This window comes from Plectropomus leopardus, chromosome 2 (genome assembly GCF_026936395.1).
Source record: "Plectropomus leopardus strain MGB_pleo_1.0 chromosome 2, ASM2693639v1, whole genome shotgun sequence".
Classification (NCBI taxonomy): domain Eukaryota; kingdom Metazoa; phylum Chordata; class Actinopteri; order Perciformes; family Serranidae; genus Plectropomus; species Plectropomus leopardus.
Genome location: NC_142177.1, coordinates 2,265,453 through 2,282,190, shown reverse-complemented (window position 1 = coordinate 2,282,190; position 16,738 = coordinate 2,265,453). Strand labels below are relative to the sequence as shown.

The 16,738-nt window shown below is 39.8% G+C and overlaps 1 protein-coding gene across 1 annotated transcript in view; it reads right to left on the bottom strand.

Moving 5' to 3' along the window:
- The window catches only part of mtmr14 (myotubularin related protein 14), a 50,653-nt gene that overhangs the window by 14,346 nt on the left and 19,569 nt on the right, over nucleotides 1–16,738 (bottom strand). The window contains exons 11-16 of the mRNA XM_042498775.2: nucleotides 15,359–15,444; nucleotides 14,797–14,873; nucleotides 12,249–12,285; nucleotides 5,075–5,145; nucleotides 4,746–4,804; nucleotides 972–1,104 (exon numbers count right to left, since the gene is read on the bottom strand). Of these exons, the coding sequence (XP_042354709.2) occupies nucleotides 972–1,104; nucleotides 4,746–4,804; nucleotides 5,075–5,145; nucleotides 12,249–12,285; nucleotides 14,797–14,873; nucleotides 15,359–15,444 (463 nt within the window). The remainder of the gene's footprint in view (nucleotides 1–971; nucleotides 1,105–4,745; nucleotides 4,805–5,074; nucleotides 5,146–12,248; nucleotides 12,286–14,796; nucleotides 14,874–15,358; nucleotides 15,445–16,738) is intronic.

Below are 16,738 nucleotides of genomic sequence, written 5' to 3'. Positions count from 1 at the left end.
AATGAAGGATTAATATTACATCTTTGATTTTTTATATATATCTGCTATGAATAGTACTTCTTTCCCATTAACAAGTTTCAAGGAAATTGGAATAATCCTTCCTGTGAAAATATGCAGGTAAAGTATAATAAAAAGTTGGGATTTGGCTCTGTGGCTATATTTAGCAAGACTTGTTCCATTCTGTTTTTTGATGTGGGATGAAATAACTAGATTAATAATAACTAGAACTAGAGAACTGTGATCAAACTATATTTATACTACACATCATAGACATATACAGAAAATCAAAAAAATGCTGAAATTTAGCTCTGAGGGCCAAACTTCAAAAAATCATAACTTAACAAAAGATTTAAAGTACAGCTATAGGATTTTGCATAGTCTCATGGATTTAATAGGAGTTTCAACTTTTCTTTTTTTTCAAAGACAATTCATGACATGAACTGGGAGGCCTTAGGTGAGTTGGCATGGAATGACCCTATAGCATAGGCTACACTTAAACTGATATTGTTTTTTTTCGGTGCCTTAACACTGATCAATGAAAGCAGAGTTTGCGCAGTGCTGTTTGAATATATGTGTGTGATGTGACAGTTTTCTAACCTAAGTTATTGTAAATAAACAATTATGATTGCGAGGTGATCTATTGTACAAATTATACATGTCTATTGCAACAAGATGAATGGGGGCATATGTCCACATGCCGTGGTGGAGTCAGACATACTTCCGTGAATAAATGGATTCTCCCCCGATGCTTGTATACTGGGACAAAGACGGCAGTCCAATGAAATGACCTAATCGAGATATAACCGTAGCTCCACTGAACTGTGCATGTGAATGTACTGAGTGTCTTAATGATTAACTAGTATGAAAAGGTGTATCTATTTACTTTTCAAGACATACATTACAATTAAAATGTTTGTTTTTTTTTTTTTAAGAAAACCTGAATTTTGGGAGCGTATGTGTGTGATACTGACCAGCTGGAGGCCTGGGGTTGGCTGGAGAACAAGTCCACAGTGTCGTTGGTGAGGCTGGAGGCTCCGCCCACCTCCTCAGTGATAAGGGAAAAATCGCTGCTCAGACTGGTCACACTGCCGCGATCCCTCGACTCTGAAACCAAATACAGCAAACATGTTGAGAACTGAGTGTAGACAACCTGGGACACTCTCTGAATCATTGATATGCTCTGAATATTGTATTCAACTCAATTTCAATATTTCTGTTATAGCGGCCTTTAATCGAACATCATTTCCCATGAACTCTAGACCTTTGCGGGTTAAACGTCAGAAGAGAGCCAGGGTGTCGCACTGTGTTCTATAGAAGTCAGTGACATCGAATATTTTAGACAGGAGCGATCACAAAGAAAAATGAATTTTGAAGAGTGTTGGTGAATATTTTAGATATGGATGAAACATGAACCAACCTACAATGACTTACACATGCATGCTTGTTTTTTTTTTTTTTCTGTGCTCACAAAGTAATCTTTCACTAATCATGCAAGGTTTAAATACCATACTGCAAGTCAGAATTGGCTCTCTGTCTAATAACATTAATTATGGCTACATTCCATTTACAGGAGGTCCTGATATTGTACATGCTAGAATAGCTTACTGGGAAACTTTATGTTACAATGAATTGCACCTGTGTTTTTCCCATAATAGTTATTCAGAATGTCTGCTGTGAAAAACATCTTTTCTTCATACTGTTCCACTGAAACACAGGAGAGCCTGTGCAGTACTAAAAGCCTTTAAGAGACATATTCTGAACGTTGCTTTCAGCAGCTTTTATCTTCCCCTCCTCCTCCAGTTGTGCCAGAAGTGTCTATAAATGTACTTTAAAACGAAAAACTCAGTACAGAACAGAAATGATAAGCCATTTAGGGCTGTGAAATGGATATACTTTGACATAAAGGAGTATACTAATGCGAACGCAAAACTCTACTGAAGGTTAAAAGGCTGCAGACATAAAGGTTTGTGACGCAACATGTTTTGGAATGAAGCCTTGCAGTTCTCTAAAGAGATGAAAGCGCTGTGTTATCAGCCACAGTCTCACTGTTTAGTCTCTGGGCCGACACTGTCTGTGCTCGCAGCACTCTTAACCTCTGTTATTCCTTATTGCATCAGACCAGAGGCGAGTGGCAGGAACTCCCAAAGATGCTCAAGTACGTCACCACCATTAAAAATAATGACACATTTAACACTTTCCCTGCACAAGTTTGGAACTTTTCTTTTAACAATGTAAGGGGGTCAAAAGGAAAACATGGGTTTCCACCGTCACAGAATACAACCACCACTACCAAACTCCATGAAGCATTAAACTTGCAAGTAGCTGACAATGTTAGCTTCAATAACAAGAAACTCTGGGTAAAATTTAGCTTTCTGTACAGGGACACCAACGTGTACAGAACGAAGATGTCAGACTACTCCAATTATACTTTCTTCACCAAAATTAGCACACAAAAACAGGTTAATCCACTAAAAATAGACTATAGACTGCTTTCCCATTGCTGCTAGAGCAGAGCTATGTACACAGCACTGCAGCAGATAAGTATACCTTTCTCTGTGTGTAGGGGGGTTGTTCTTGTGTGTCCATTTGGAAAGGATGGAGAACAGGTAAACAGTAGACAGCAGCATGGACAGAGGTCTGTGAAAACTTTACAGTGGTTACTTCTACTTTAATATCTCTTCGTTATTTGTCTGTCTTTCAAACTTGGTGCAGACTAATTTGGATCGATGTCTTAGCGCTGCTTATGAGGAGACAGACAGTGTTTTGTGTCAGTTCATCACTGCATCTTGCTGGTTAAGGTGCCAAATTAGCTTGTTCACCCAATAGTTGTGTTTCCATCAATGCCAGTTGGAGCCAGAGGTGATAAATACCAGTGACTACTGCAGAGTCATTTGACCTGAGTGTGTATGCTGATTGAACACTTTCCCATTGCATTAAAAAGCCAGATATTGTAACTTTTTTTGTGCAGTGGAAAAGAGGTTTTAAACACATGAGAGCTGTGCCCATTAAAAACACGCCTGTTCAGACCAAGCCCAGCGCTCGGCCTGTGATTTTGCTGCTTGCAGCTTTCTTGGGAACCGCTCATCCAAACAACCTCACAATCAACACTGTTCTTCACTGAGTTCTGGGCAGCACACCTGGGCCCAACAGCTATAAATTTATTATGATGTTGAGCTATGAAAAATATTAAATTACGTTGCTATTCTAAGTCACTGTACCCAAAATAATGTGCAAAAGGCCCCCAAAGCACTTATGCAACTCAACTATACACTAGTTACTTGCTGTCTACTTCTTCCCTTTACTTGAGAGGAAAAGCACTGCAACTGACAGGGACATGTTACTGGTTACATCCCAGATTCAGATTTTACTCACAAAATATAACAACTAAAATATGACACATTATTGTTCATTAAACTATTTAGCATTGCATTAGATTGAAGACTCCACCATGAACAGACATTTAGTAAATGTAATTACATTGTGCTGATAATGCCTCTCTTTTTGTTCCCAGCACATTAATTTATTTGTGACAGGCCGTCACCACTAAATCATCTGCCACCAAAAACTGAGTTTTGGTGCTGGACTGTCATCTAGGAACTCTCCTGATATAAATATATATACAGTTTTTTTTTCTAAAGTGCACTTGGGTCAGACACAGTGAAACTTAAAGTTTACTTTCACTTACAAACAGCTTCTCTCATCTCACACATGGAGAGCTCTGCCTGCTGCTCTGAGTTCACGGACCGGCAAAAATGTGCAAATGTGGAGAGATGATACAAAGGGCCACACAGGCATTAAAAAGATGCACAAAAGAAGAAATAAACAGAACACCCCTGCCCCCACCCTGCTACCACCACACATACACTATCATTCTGTGTGTGAAATAGCCTCCCAACATTCCCAATGAGAGAAAGGGTGTAAAGTAAAGCATCGTGGTGTTTGCCTGGAACCCCCAAATCACTAAACCCGCTCCTAAAACACACACTGAAGTCGCCACACACACTCACAAATTCCAGTGAGATTCATTAAGTGAGTGTATTAATTTTTAAATTGGTCACTTGTTTTGACATTACCACTGTGGTTAAGTAGAGTATATTTAGTAAGCGCAGGTATTTTTATTAGAGTTATATGTTAGCGTGGTAAATTTACACAATGGATGAAGGTGAACGCGTGCTCCACTTAAGCTGCACCATATATTGTACAAGTAATGGATGTAGATACTATAACATCACTAATTCATTTGAGGACTGTGGTTTTGAAGTAATGTAATTAGGTGTGCCAGGCTGTAAATATGTTTATTTCTACAGTATAGCTGGACATTTTAATTTGGGGATCTAGGGGGATTGACTCACTTCTGGAGCCAGCCTCGAGTGGCCATTAAAGGAATTGCAGTTTTTGGCACATCCACGTTAGCTTCTTTTTTGAACCTTGGAGGTTGCACAGAGCTACAGAGCGAAGTTAACTCGTTTATTCAAAGTTAATTCATATTGACTGTGTCACATGTCCAAACTGAATCAAATATGACACTGCACATCATTGGGTCACCCGCTGCATGTGATGTAGATCACATTAATATTTCTGGAAATATGTGGAGACACATTCTTTCCTTGGCAGTTCAATAATAATGAGCTTCATAAATAAAATTCATTAGTGCGTTGAATGAGCACATCTATCAAAGGTCTATCAGAGGCACCCTGTCTGCAGGGATGAGTGCAGGGAGGAATGTATGAGATACACTGACTTACTTAACTGGCAGAGATCCTCCACAGTGAAATCACTGTCTTTGATGTGGGAGTTCTTCCTTCTGAAAGAAAAAAATATGATGATGAAATAACATCAGACATCAAAGACAGAAAAACAATGCCAGATTCACGTGGCTGACATTTCCCTACAGCAGCTGGATATTCAGTCAGTTACTCCTTTACGGTATGAGGTCTACTACAAACCTTTTGCTACTAAGGCTTTATTATAAATCTAATCTTGAATATAAGACAGACAGAAAGACAAAAACAAAGAAAGAAAGAAAGAAAGAAAGAAAGAAAGAACAGAGGAAATAATGAACGGAGGAACCCACCTCTGTTTCTTAACAGCAGAGAACTTCTCTGAGACAATGTGCTTCAAAAAATTGAAGCAAAAAAAGAAAATCTGAGGGAGAAAAAAAAACATTTGCGATCAGAGGGGAAACACAATAATCAAAAGTCAATGACTGAACTCTTACTTTGAGACAGCGGCACAGTAGGTTTCCTAATACGTTCTGTCCTTTCACATCAAACAGTCCTCATACATACTTTAGCTAGCTGCTACCTCCAAGTACAAAAATAGAGACTGATGTCTCTTAAGAAAAATGTTCTTTGGCAAGATTTTATTTGGTTCTACTAACACTAATACTATTTTCATTATGTTTTATGAACACATAACAGTCATTGTGTTTAGCTTCTCCCTAATTTAGCCTTTTTAGTGGTCTCTACAGCCTTTCGCTTTTTAAATAAATCTTTATTTCAACAGTGCACAAAAAAACACAGATCAAATGCACGACCAAAATGCACAAAAATTTATATCTTAAAACTGTACTTAGTAACTTTTATGAAATCTAACTTTTTGTCCTATTTGTTGAAAGTGTCCCTATAACCAAACAGCACAGACAATCTGTGAAATTAATCATATTGCTGCTCTTTGAATGGCCTTATTGCACGTGAATGAATACAACCAATCAGAGCCAAGGAGTCTCTAAGGGTGCAGCCCCACTATAGGCGACTTCACACAACCAGAAATCCGCTCCCATTCATTTTGTGTTGAGAAGCAACTGATTTCCTGTACAAAGCATGCTGGGATACCTGGCGAGGTACCTGCCGAGCTGGCAGCTAGTTAAGAGGGTGTGACAATTTCAAAAGTTCAGATGTATCTCACATGACTCAACTCCACTCAAGCTGCAGCTCCAGTGACTTACAGCTCTTCATGAATTTAAGTCAAGTCAAGTCAACTTTATTTACATAGCATGTTTATAACAACCAAGTTGACCAAAGTGCTTTACAGGGTAAAAAGGGTAAAAACATCACACAACCTAAAACAATGTAAAAAAATTATACGCAATATCAACAAAAACAGTAAAATCTGTTGGGATAAAAACATTTTCATCTTAAACGGAGGCCAGGGAGAAAAGTTGTGTCTTCAACAAAGATTTAAAATGCTCTAACATCGGGGCAGATCTGGTAGTAAGTGGTAAGCTGTTCCACAGGTTTGGTGCAGCTACAGCATAAGCTCGATCTCCCCTGGTTATAAGCCTTGTTTTAGGCACATCCAGGAGCAGCTGGTTAGAAGTTCATTTAAATAATGCCCTGCCAAACCATTAAGTGCTTTAAAAGTTAACAAAAAGATCTTAAAATCAATTCTGTAATGAACAGGGAGCCAGTGCTGTGAACGCAGCACAGGGGTAATTTGGTCCTTCTTTTTCGAGCCTATTGTGAGGGCGAGTGGCCGCATTTTGGACCAGCTGCAGACGTTGGATGGACGACTGGTCCAAACCAACATAGTTCAAGAAAGAACTTAAGTGGAACTTTCTGGGATAGAGAATGGGTGGAGGATTGTGGATACGAGCAACCAGTGGGGCAGGGGAGACGCGAATTGGGGCAAATTGGTCGCGTATAGTGGGGCTGCAGCTTCACTTCCTGCTTCGCTACAGTGCAGACGCTTCTTGCTTGCTCTCTGCTTCACTTTTATTTTTCCTAGTTTTCTCCTTTTTTCCTTCTTGTCACAAACTCCAACATATTCAAGGAGGTTTTATCATTTGGAGAATAATCTTTGGCATTGGGATTATCTACTTTTTCTTCAGAAGGAACTACATGTATTGACACAGAGCCATGGCAAGGGATGGCTCCGACGAGCAGGAGCTGCAGTATGAACAGACCCTGTGTTACATGAGTGTGTCAAATCCTGTAAAATCAACAACAGGCACATCATGCCAGAACTGCTGGAAATATCTACAGGAAATCGCTACAGACGAGGATTTTTACACTTGAAGCAGAAAGAGGACTTCATGAGACACTCCCAGTAACATCTAATGGTAAGACAGCTAAGTCTACCTCAAATATTTTAAACCTGGATGACACAGTGTCTTTCCCAAAACTTGCTAGAACGGGAACAGAATGATAGCACAGCCGCCTGGCATACACTTGGTGCTAAGCCAAAACAGAACAGAATCAGAAAAACAAATGCTGGTATCACAGGAAGAATTACAGCATCGCCAGGCATACAGCTAAGAAACAAATATCAACCACTGTGTGAACTAACTGTGAATGAGGCAGAGAGCAATTTTATAAATGGGAAGCAGGGAATTAAAAATGATCAGATTCAAGAGGGGAAATGTGAAATTCGCTGTGGCATACAGAAGAAGAGGTGCAAGGCACTCAAGGACAAAGGATCTGTGCCAGAGGTGAGGGCGTGAGTTATCCTGCTTGTGGGAGACGGTGCTATCAGTGCTGTAAACAATGAGAGGATCATCACATGCAGCTATCCAAGTGCTGAGGTCAGTGACATAACTGGACTTCTCTCCCAGGAGCTGTCAAACCACCCTGGAATCAAACAGGAAGTTTTAAAAAAGGATTTCTTAGAACTTTTTCACAGACTTGACAAGCTGAAAGTTCCGTCATTCATCAGTTGGCCTCTCCCAACGATTGACAGAGGATCAATAAGCTCAGTCGCCTCCTTGCTTTGAATACTTGGCTTTTTAATGCCTGTGAGTCTCAAGGAAGAAACTTTATTGATAACTTCACCCTGTTTTGGGAACGGGTGGAGCTCCTCAATCGCATGGGTCCCCATCTGGATGGACGTGGACTGATGCGACTGACAGACAATCTCTTGCACTGTCTGAGGAACCAAAAACATACCGGGCCTCCTCTCCATCAGCCAAAGTCTCACCTGCAGAAGGAGAGCCAGCCCCAGGATGACAACACTGACACTGCTCCACCTGCCTTCCCTGTGGATTTCCTTCAACGCCACCCCCACCTCCACCACAGCCCTGGACCTCATCATCACCCCAACCCCTGCCTCAGACCCCATCACCACCCCCATCCCAGCCCCAGATCCACCCATCTCTATCCTCACTCTCCTCTAATTCAGTGACATCCTTTCCCTCCCCTGTCTCACCTCTCAGGCTCACAAGCTAGATGGAGGACTTGGTAAAGTCTCGGATTAAAATGATCCCACTCACCCCCAGTATGGCCAGATCTCAGGCACTACCATCACCTATACAACACCCACAAGCACCCACCCAGTTTACCTGCCCCTGAAAGCCCCCCAGGTGCCCTGCCCCTCCCTCCTCAACCCCCTGCAGAGGGCCACCTCGGCCTGCACCCAGACTCCTGGCCTCTAGGGCCTTAGGCAGCACAAGGTCATCTGCTATCACTGTGTGCAGCCACTAGGACACCCTGGGCCTCTGCTGTTCCAAAACTGTTCCTCATTATCTGTCCTTTAGCAATCTGAGGCTCGGGGAGAGAATAAACATCCCGAGTACAATCGCTCCAGTCTCAAGGCAAAGAATAGATAAGAGGTGACAGTAAGATCCTCCAATCCTAAAAATCTGATTCAAATTCCCTGTCAGCAGAGTATCTCAGGCCCTGCTCAAACAAACAAACCTGAAACTAGCTGTACTTAATATCAGATCCTTGGGTGATAAATCACTTTTAATCAATGATTTTATAACCTTATAACCTCTTATAAGCTTGATTTTATGTTTTTAACTGAGATTTGGTTGGACAACAAAAATGGAATTGCTGTTCTTATTGAATCCACCCCACCAAATTTTAGATTTGAGTTTGAAGCATGACAGAACAAAAAGGAGGTGGTGTCTGTGCCCTTTTCAGGGACAGATTTCTTTTTAAGAAGCTGTCATTTGGTGAGTTTTTATCTCTTATCCATCCAATTTGAAACTGACACAATCTCAAACCATGTTGATGATCTCTTGAACTCCTGCACTTCTGAAATTGCAAATGTAATTGATGCCATTTCTCCTGTTAAGGTGAAATTAATAAGTAAAAGGCAGAAGGCACCGTGGAGAAACACTCCTTCTGTAATGGTCCAGAAAAGGGAGCAGAACTAAAATGGCGTAAGTCAAAGCTTCACGTTCATTTTGAAATCTATAAAGAAAACGTACGCATTTATAATTTGACCTTGAGAAGTGCAAGGCAGTCATTTTTCTCTGATCATCAACAGAAACAGTAACAATTCACGTGTGTTATTTGCTACCATGGACAGATTAACTAACCCTCCTGTTCCAATATCTCCAGAACTAGTTTCCACCAACAAATGTAATGAGTTTGCTGACTTTTTTAATTGCAAGGTTCAAGGCATCAAGACTTGTAATTAACTCTTCAATGCCAAAGAATAATGTGCCATCACTGCAGGTTTCCCAAGGTAACTTACTAAGTATGGAACAATTTAAAGCCATCAGTGCAAAAACACTGGAAGAAATTATCTCCAGTCTCGGTTCTTCCACCTGCTGCCTTCATGTTTTACACACTAGCCTTCTTGAAACTGTTCTGAACAGTCTGGTAAAACAACTCACTCTTATAGTTAATCTGTCTTTCCAATCGGGCACTTTTCCAAATGCTTTGAAAACTCCAGTCATCAAGCTTTTCCTAAAGAGGACCAGCCTGGATGTCATTGTACTGAACAACTATCAGCCGATTTCAAACTTACCTTTTTTCAGTAAAGTTATTGAAGTTGTCCACCAGCAACTTTATAAACTTTATAAAACTAAACAATTGCTATGATAACTTTCAGTCAGGTTTTCGGTCCCATCACAGCACTGAGACTGCACTCATAAAGTCACTGCACTCACTATTTTAGTGCTACTGGATCTAAGTGCTGCCTTTGACACAGTGGACCACACAATATTATTAGAAAGACTAGAAAATTGGGTCAGACTCTGGCACTTTTCTTAAATGGTTCAAGTCATATCTTCATGACAGGAAGTACTTTGTCTCAATAGGAAACCGCAAGTCAGAGAAGATGACTATGGCATGTGGGGTCCCACAGGGGTCCATTTTGGGACCCCTCTTGTTTAATCTCTATATGCTTCCATTAGGCCAGACTATGCAAAATAACAAAGTAGCCTACCACAATTATGCAGATGACACACAGATATACGTATCACTTTCACCAGGTGATTATGAACCTGTAGAACGTTTGTGTCACTGTTGAGCAAATCAATGATTGAATGCATCAAAATTTTCTCCAACTCAATAGAGATAAGAGCGATATCATTGTCTTTGGGCCATGGACTCTCTCATAACTTGGAGTCAAGCAAAAAACCTTGGGGTTATCCTGGACTCTGATTTAAATTTCCACAGTCACATCAAATCAGTAACTTAATCTGTGGCTCAGCACCAAAATATATCTCTGACATGCTTGTGACATATGAACCCTCAAGGACCCTCAGAACATCAGGGGCCGGCCTACTGAGCATCCAAGAGTCAGAACTAAACATGGTGAAGCAGCATTTTGTTATCATGCAGAACAAACCTGGAATAACCTCCCAGATGAGATTTGACAAGCCCAGACTCTGATCACTTTCAAGGCAAAGCTAAAAACATTCCTTTTTCACACTGCCTACTCCACCTGCTGACTACCAACTTATTTTAAATTTGATTGTAAATAATTTTAAATGATCTTTTTACCTTTGCACCTCTTGTCTGCGCTTTTTTAAAAGTAATTTAGTAATTGATTTTAACTTGTTTATCTTATCTCTTTCTGTTTTATTGTAAATCTGTATCTTTTATTGTGTTTTTATATTTTATTACTCTGTAAAGCACTTTGAATTGCCCTGTGTATGAAATGTGCTATACAAATAAAGCTGCCTTGCCTTGCCTTGCAGCATAACTCAGCAGTCAGTCATGTAATTTTACTGTCACCATCAACTACAATAATTGTAAAAAGGGACTCTTTACTGTGCTGGTCAAACAGGTGAGCTTTATGGGAAAATATAATGGAAAAATCAGCTCAATATTTGTTATAAAAATTATTAGAGCAATATGTGTATTTTCAGCATCTACATCCCCAAATATTTCTTTTGTAAGCAAAACTTTTTTTTTCTGAGTGCATTATATAGAGATCACACAGGAGAGGCTGCAATAACCTGTAAAGTTGGAACAACTTAGTAGTTTATAAAGTTTCCAGTGGTTTTGACACATCACTGAAATCAGAGAGAACAGGACTTTATCTTGTTTGGAATTTTAAACCCAGGGCAAAACATTTTTTGGCCTTTCCATTCCATTTGCTTGATCATGCCCTATATCAAATATTTTTATCATAACCTTCTCAGAACAAAACCATTTTTCATGTTGCTTCATCTCAAAATCTGACTGAATGTTTGATGTGTTTCAACCTCAAATATCTCACCCTACTGTATCCCCACTTTGTGATATATCTAAATCAGACGACGGTACCCTGCTGTATATTTTTTGAGACTGCCCTCTGATTAATCCTTTCTGGTCAAAATTTTTTCTTTTTTTTTTTAGAGATTTACCATAAGACTCTCTCCAGACAGAGATCTGACTTTCTCTGGATGCTCTGAGGACTGTTTAATTTTCCGTTTACACATTCAAACAAACCTGATGATGAGCATGGTTTTGAAAAGCAAAACAAAACAAAAAAACTTTGTCCTGGAAGACATCGATCCTACCATGCTTTAGAAACTGGCTGCATGAAATTATTCCAGTCACGCACATGCAGAAGCTGTGATTCAATAATTCAAAATGTCAAGATAAATGGGAAGAATCCTGGGGTCCTTTCTTGCAACACCGTGACTCAATCTGACTTTATGTATATATGATCAGGACTTCTTCTTGTATTCTGATCACGTGTTTCTGTTTTTATTTTGTTTACACAGACCCTGGCTACAGCAGAAGATATATGCTGTTATGGTCCTGGGTCCTTAAAACACATGCATATGATGAACTTGATTTAGTTACTGGTAACTCCTCCTGGATGTGTGTGTATGCCTGGGATTGTGTGTGAGTGTGTTCGACTGCACTTTTAAGTGTTTGTGTTTTGATTTATGTGTGGCTTATGTCCTCACAATTTGCCAATAAAAAAGATATATATATATATATAAATAAAAAAACCTAAAAGGAATATTATTAACAAGATGATGACTTAGCATCCCTGTCAGTCTCCTTCCAGTAAATAGAAGCTACAGTGTATCATCATACTCATAGAAAAAAATGTAAAAATGAATTTGCAGACAAACTTACCTCCTCTCCTTTGGAGAGTCGATCTGGCAGCATGTGACTGGAAAAGACACAGAGGAATATAATGCATTATATGCCAGCTGCCACTGATTTATGTCAAAAACACTACTCAGCATTCAACTAATTATATTAAACTGCATTGGGAAAAGAAAGCCAATTTAGAAATATCAGAGGAATCATGGCTTCAGGTATGGGAAACTCAGTCAACCTCCACAAACTCTCTGTTTTGGAGAGATATCTGCTGGAAAAATTTGACCTGGTTCTTAATTATCCCCAATCAGAAATCCAAATTCAGCAGGTCTCAGCAGTCATGCTGGAGGGAGAGCACATAGGTTTTGATGTATCATACGCATATCTACTGTTCTTGTCCATAGTGTCTGTTCAGGTTTTTTGGGAAAGAGTGGACCATTTAATATCATTTAGTAGGATTCTGGATGTGAGAAATGATTTGCCTTTTACCTCTCTGTGCTTTGGAATTATTTAAAAAAAACTCAATAAGAGGGACACACACCTTCTGAAAATCTTTATGGCTGCTGGCAAAAAACAATGACAAAATACTGGTTGCAGAGAACCTCCCCCACTATTGCCCTTTTTGTCAAAGTAGTTAATTCCATTCGTTTAATGGAAAAAATGACTTTCTCCCTTAGACTACAAAAAGACAGGGGAGATAAATATTGGGAGAAATGAGATTGTTACAATCACCAGATTTTGTAACATTAGTCTGTCTCTTGTTATTTTTTAACCTATTGCATGATAATGCCCAGACCTCATGCCTGTTTGGAAAAAACAATAAAAAATAAAAGGAAAAAGGAAAAAAACCCTCTACTCAACAAAATCCCATGTTTTCTATGTAAAGACGCATGTTACAAAGAGTTGACCAGGAGTACAAACCATTCCTACAAAGTAGTCGGCGCCGTTTATACTGTATTTTCAATAGTCATTTCGCAGTGTATTGATGAGCTTTCACCACAGCAGGCCGCCGCTCGGTCAGTCAATGTTGGGCCGACGGTGAGCATCTGTGACTCTTGTCACTGAACTGTGTCCTTCACTGTTGGCCCTCATCAGCGTTATTCTGCTTTTTTTCCGCAGATTCAGCATGTTTAATCAACGCTGGCACAGTGGAGCATGTCGGCGAATGAAATCACTGTGATTGGTTCAGCTCAGCGCATGAGAAGAGAAACAGAAGTGAGGAATGTAAAGATACAGCTAAAGTCAAGCGGCAGGGAGGTGGAAACAAACTTGTTATATGAGGTAAGATTATTTTTCTTTAGCCACTGAGCTCTTTAGCAGAAACGTCTCCTGAAGGTTCGTGTTTTGGGTAAATATGTTTTGTTCTGTCAACATTAGATTGTGTTGATAATGTGTTAACTGGCTTACTAGTGTAATGGTGGTCTTCTGGTTTCCTGTTTTGAATGACTTTTACAGATGACCACCATCTGCTGGTATCTCACGCAGGTGCAGGACTTACGCACTAGCTGACTGTCGTTTTTGTGTTCATATGCAACTTTTTGGCCGAAACACAGCTACATGAGGTGATAGCAGAGGGATTTAATCGCCCCTGGTTCTCTAATATCAGTTTGGCAAGTCTGGGCCTTAAAAAACTCATATTGTCTTTAGATGTGAGAGTCTGAGAGACTCTAGTCTTTTCAAAGTCTTTTCAAAGTCTTCAAGTGTGTGTCTGACGTCTATGAGAAAAGGAGCTTTTTTCAGAATTAGGGTGAACTTGCCCTTTAATTCAGCCAATCAAAGCATGAGTCAAGGACTTCACTGGGGATCAGAAAGAGCACAGGCACTGGAGCAGAATCCACTATGCTTTCTTGAGAGTGGTTTTGTAACAGTTATTTCAGTGCTGCTCACAGTGTTTGTGGCCATGAAAGAGAACAGAAATCAATAGATCACTCCACAAATAACCTGTAGTCCAAATATAAATTCAGTTGTGACTGATGAGGTGAAGTGCTGCAGCTCCAGCACCTCTGGGCGCTCCCTGTGGCTCTCTGCTTCATCCAACTCCTTCTTCACTGATCTCTCTCTCTCTCACTTTTACACACACACACACATTTCTTCTGCTTGGCAAATGTCTCGAGGGCTTGGGCAAGCCTGCTGATGTATAATTACATGGGCTAGCTGGCAGTGAAGGGGCTTTTTACGAGACTGCCTCTGATGGGCTCAAATTGGAGAAATCATGCTGTTAATTATAAAAGGAGAACCCAGAGAGGGAGTGTGAGTGTGTGTGTGAGTGTGTGTGTGTGTGTGTGTGTGTGTGTGTGCGAGAGAGATAGAAAACGTGGAGAGTGGGAGGATAAAAGATGTGGTCAAGAGCAGAGCCAGAGCCCTTGTCTCATGCTGTCCTGGCGTCCCCCTCCCACTGCTCCCACTGCTTCACCAGTCAGTTCTCAATTACCCGTTGCAGACAAACATGGCACGTCTCAAACCAGATGGCACTGACGAAATGCACCTCTAAAGTATTCATGCCGGCTAATGCGCCATGAGTTATGGCTCACCGTGAAGTCATAAAATTATGATAGTGGACGATGTAAATGATTATTTTTACCCAAAGAGGAACCAGTCGTAAGCAATGGTCAGATAAAGGATCTCGGCTGGCTCCAGGCTGGCATGCACGGCGCCATCCTGTGAAAAATATATGAAAAGAAAGAGTCAAACATCTCAAACATCGCATGTTAAATTAAATGCCATGAGGCCAATCGTCCAGAGAGTGTCACGCAGCTTCTTTCATCCAAACAGGATTTCTACATCTGTCTGAAAAAAGCGCTCCATAGTGGATGTGCGGTCTGTGGTTTTATAAGCAGCTTCCAGTATGGACCACATCTTGAGTAAAAGATTACATATTTATAACATAAGGCTTCTATTTTTAGTAAAGCCGATGAATACAGAAGAGGCTAATTAAAAGGCGTGTTTGAAATGGTAAATTTGTTGTATATGGAGATGTATGAATGAGGCCGAGGCAGATGGATTCAGCGTGGGATTAGTAAAGTCACTAATTAATGTTGGAGGGGCCAAATGAGCTGCCGGGTGACGGACTGTCATGAGTAGAGACACCAGGGGAGAAGAAAGGAGATGAAAAGAAAGGAGGAGAAAAGAGAGGAGGAACTTACTGCCCACAGGGAGAGCCTGAGGAGGGACACAAAAAGAGGCGTTCGGTCCCAGCCTGATATGCAGTGCACCAGGAGGCCACTCTCATCTGAAACAACACACAACACAAAGTTCAGGATCAACAGAGGCACTGCAGAGTGCTTTAGGAAATAGAGACCATAGCCATTATATGATTGTTCAAATCAACGTTTGAATAATCCAGCTTTTAAGTTACACTTCACCCACAAAATGACCATTTCTATATTAACCATAACCCTTTTCCACCAAAATCACCACTGCACATTGTGTTTTTTAAATACAGGTAAACTTGCTAAAAACAGGCTTTAGACTGCTTTCCCATTGCCAGTAGAGCAGAGCTGTGTACTCGATTCTGCAGCAGACAAGAATGTGTGTGTAGGTTGTTTTGGTGTGTCTGTTTGATGTCACAAACAGACTGGAGAACAGGTAAACAGTCAACAGTAGCATGCAGAGAGGTCTGTGTAAACTTTGCGGTGGTTGATTCTGCCATCAGGGCTCCTGGACTCTGGAACTCTCTGCCTGAGGATATTAGGCTTGCCAACACATTGCCCGTTCTTAAATCATTGCTTAAAACATATTTTTATAGGAAAGCTTTTCCTTCTAATGACTGATTTGTACATTTATGATATGGAAATTTTGTGTTTTATTTCTTTTTGCTCTGTTATTTTAACTATATATTTATTGTAACTTTATATTTCTTTGTTTTATTTATTTTTAATGCACTTTGTGAAGCACTTTGTAACTTTGTTCAGAAGAGTGCAATACAAATAAAGTTATTATTAATATATAATAGTAATAATAATTATGATATAATAATAATTTGATGATATATCATTTTTACTAGTATCATTATTATTATTATTATCATTATTATTATTATTATTATTATTATCATTATTATTATTATCATTATTATTATTATTATTATTATTATTATTATTATTATTATTATTATTATTATTGTCACTTCTGTTTATATATCTCTTACTTATTTTGGAGGAGATGGGCAGTAAAGAGTGATGGCGCTTTACTGCATCTTGCTGGCTAAGGAGCTGACATTAGCGCATTAACCAGGCATTGTGTTTCCATCACTGCCGATCAGAGCCAGAGGCAATAAATACCCATGACCACTGCAGATTCATTTATCACAAAACACAGTTTGCCTCAGAGGGCTTTACAGCATACAACATCCGTCTGCCTTTAGACTCTCACATCATATGTTAGCTGGGGTTTTTTGTGCAGTGGAAAAGAGGCTTCATTCTTTTGTAAAGAAAACTTTCTCTCACATGCCTTCATGTTAAATCAAAAAAACATTCTCCCTGAATTCAAATAAATAGGGTCCACATTTTTAACAACAGCAAAAC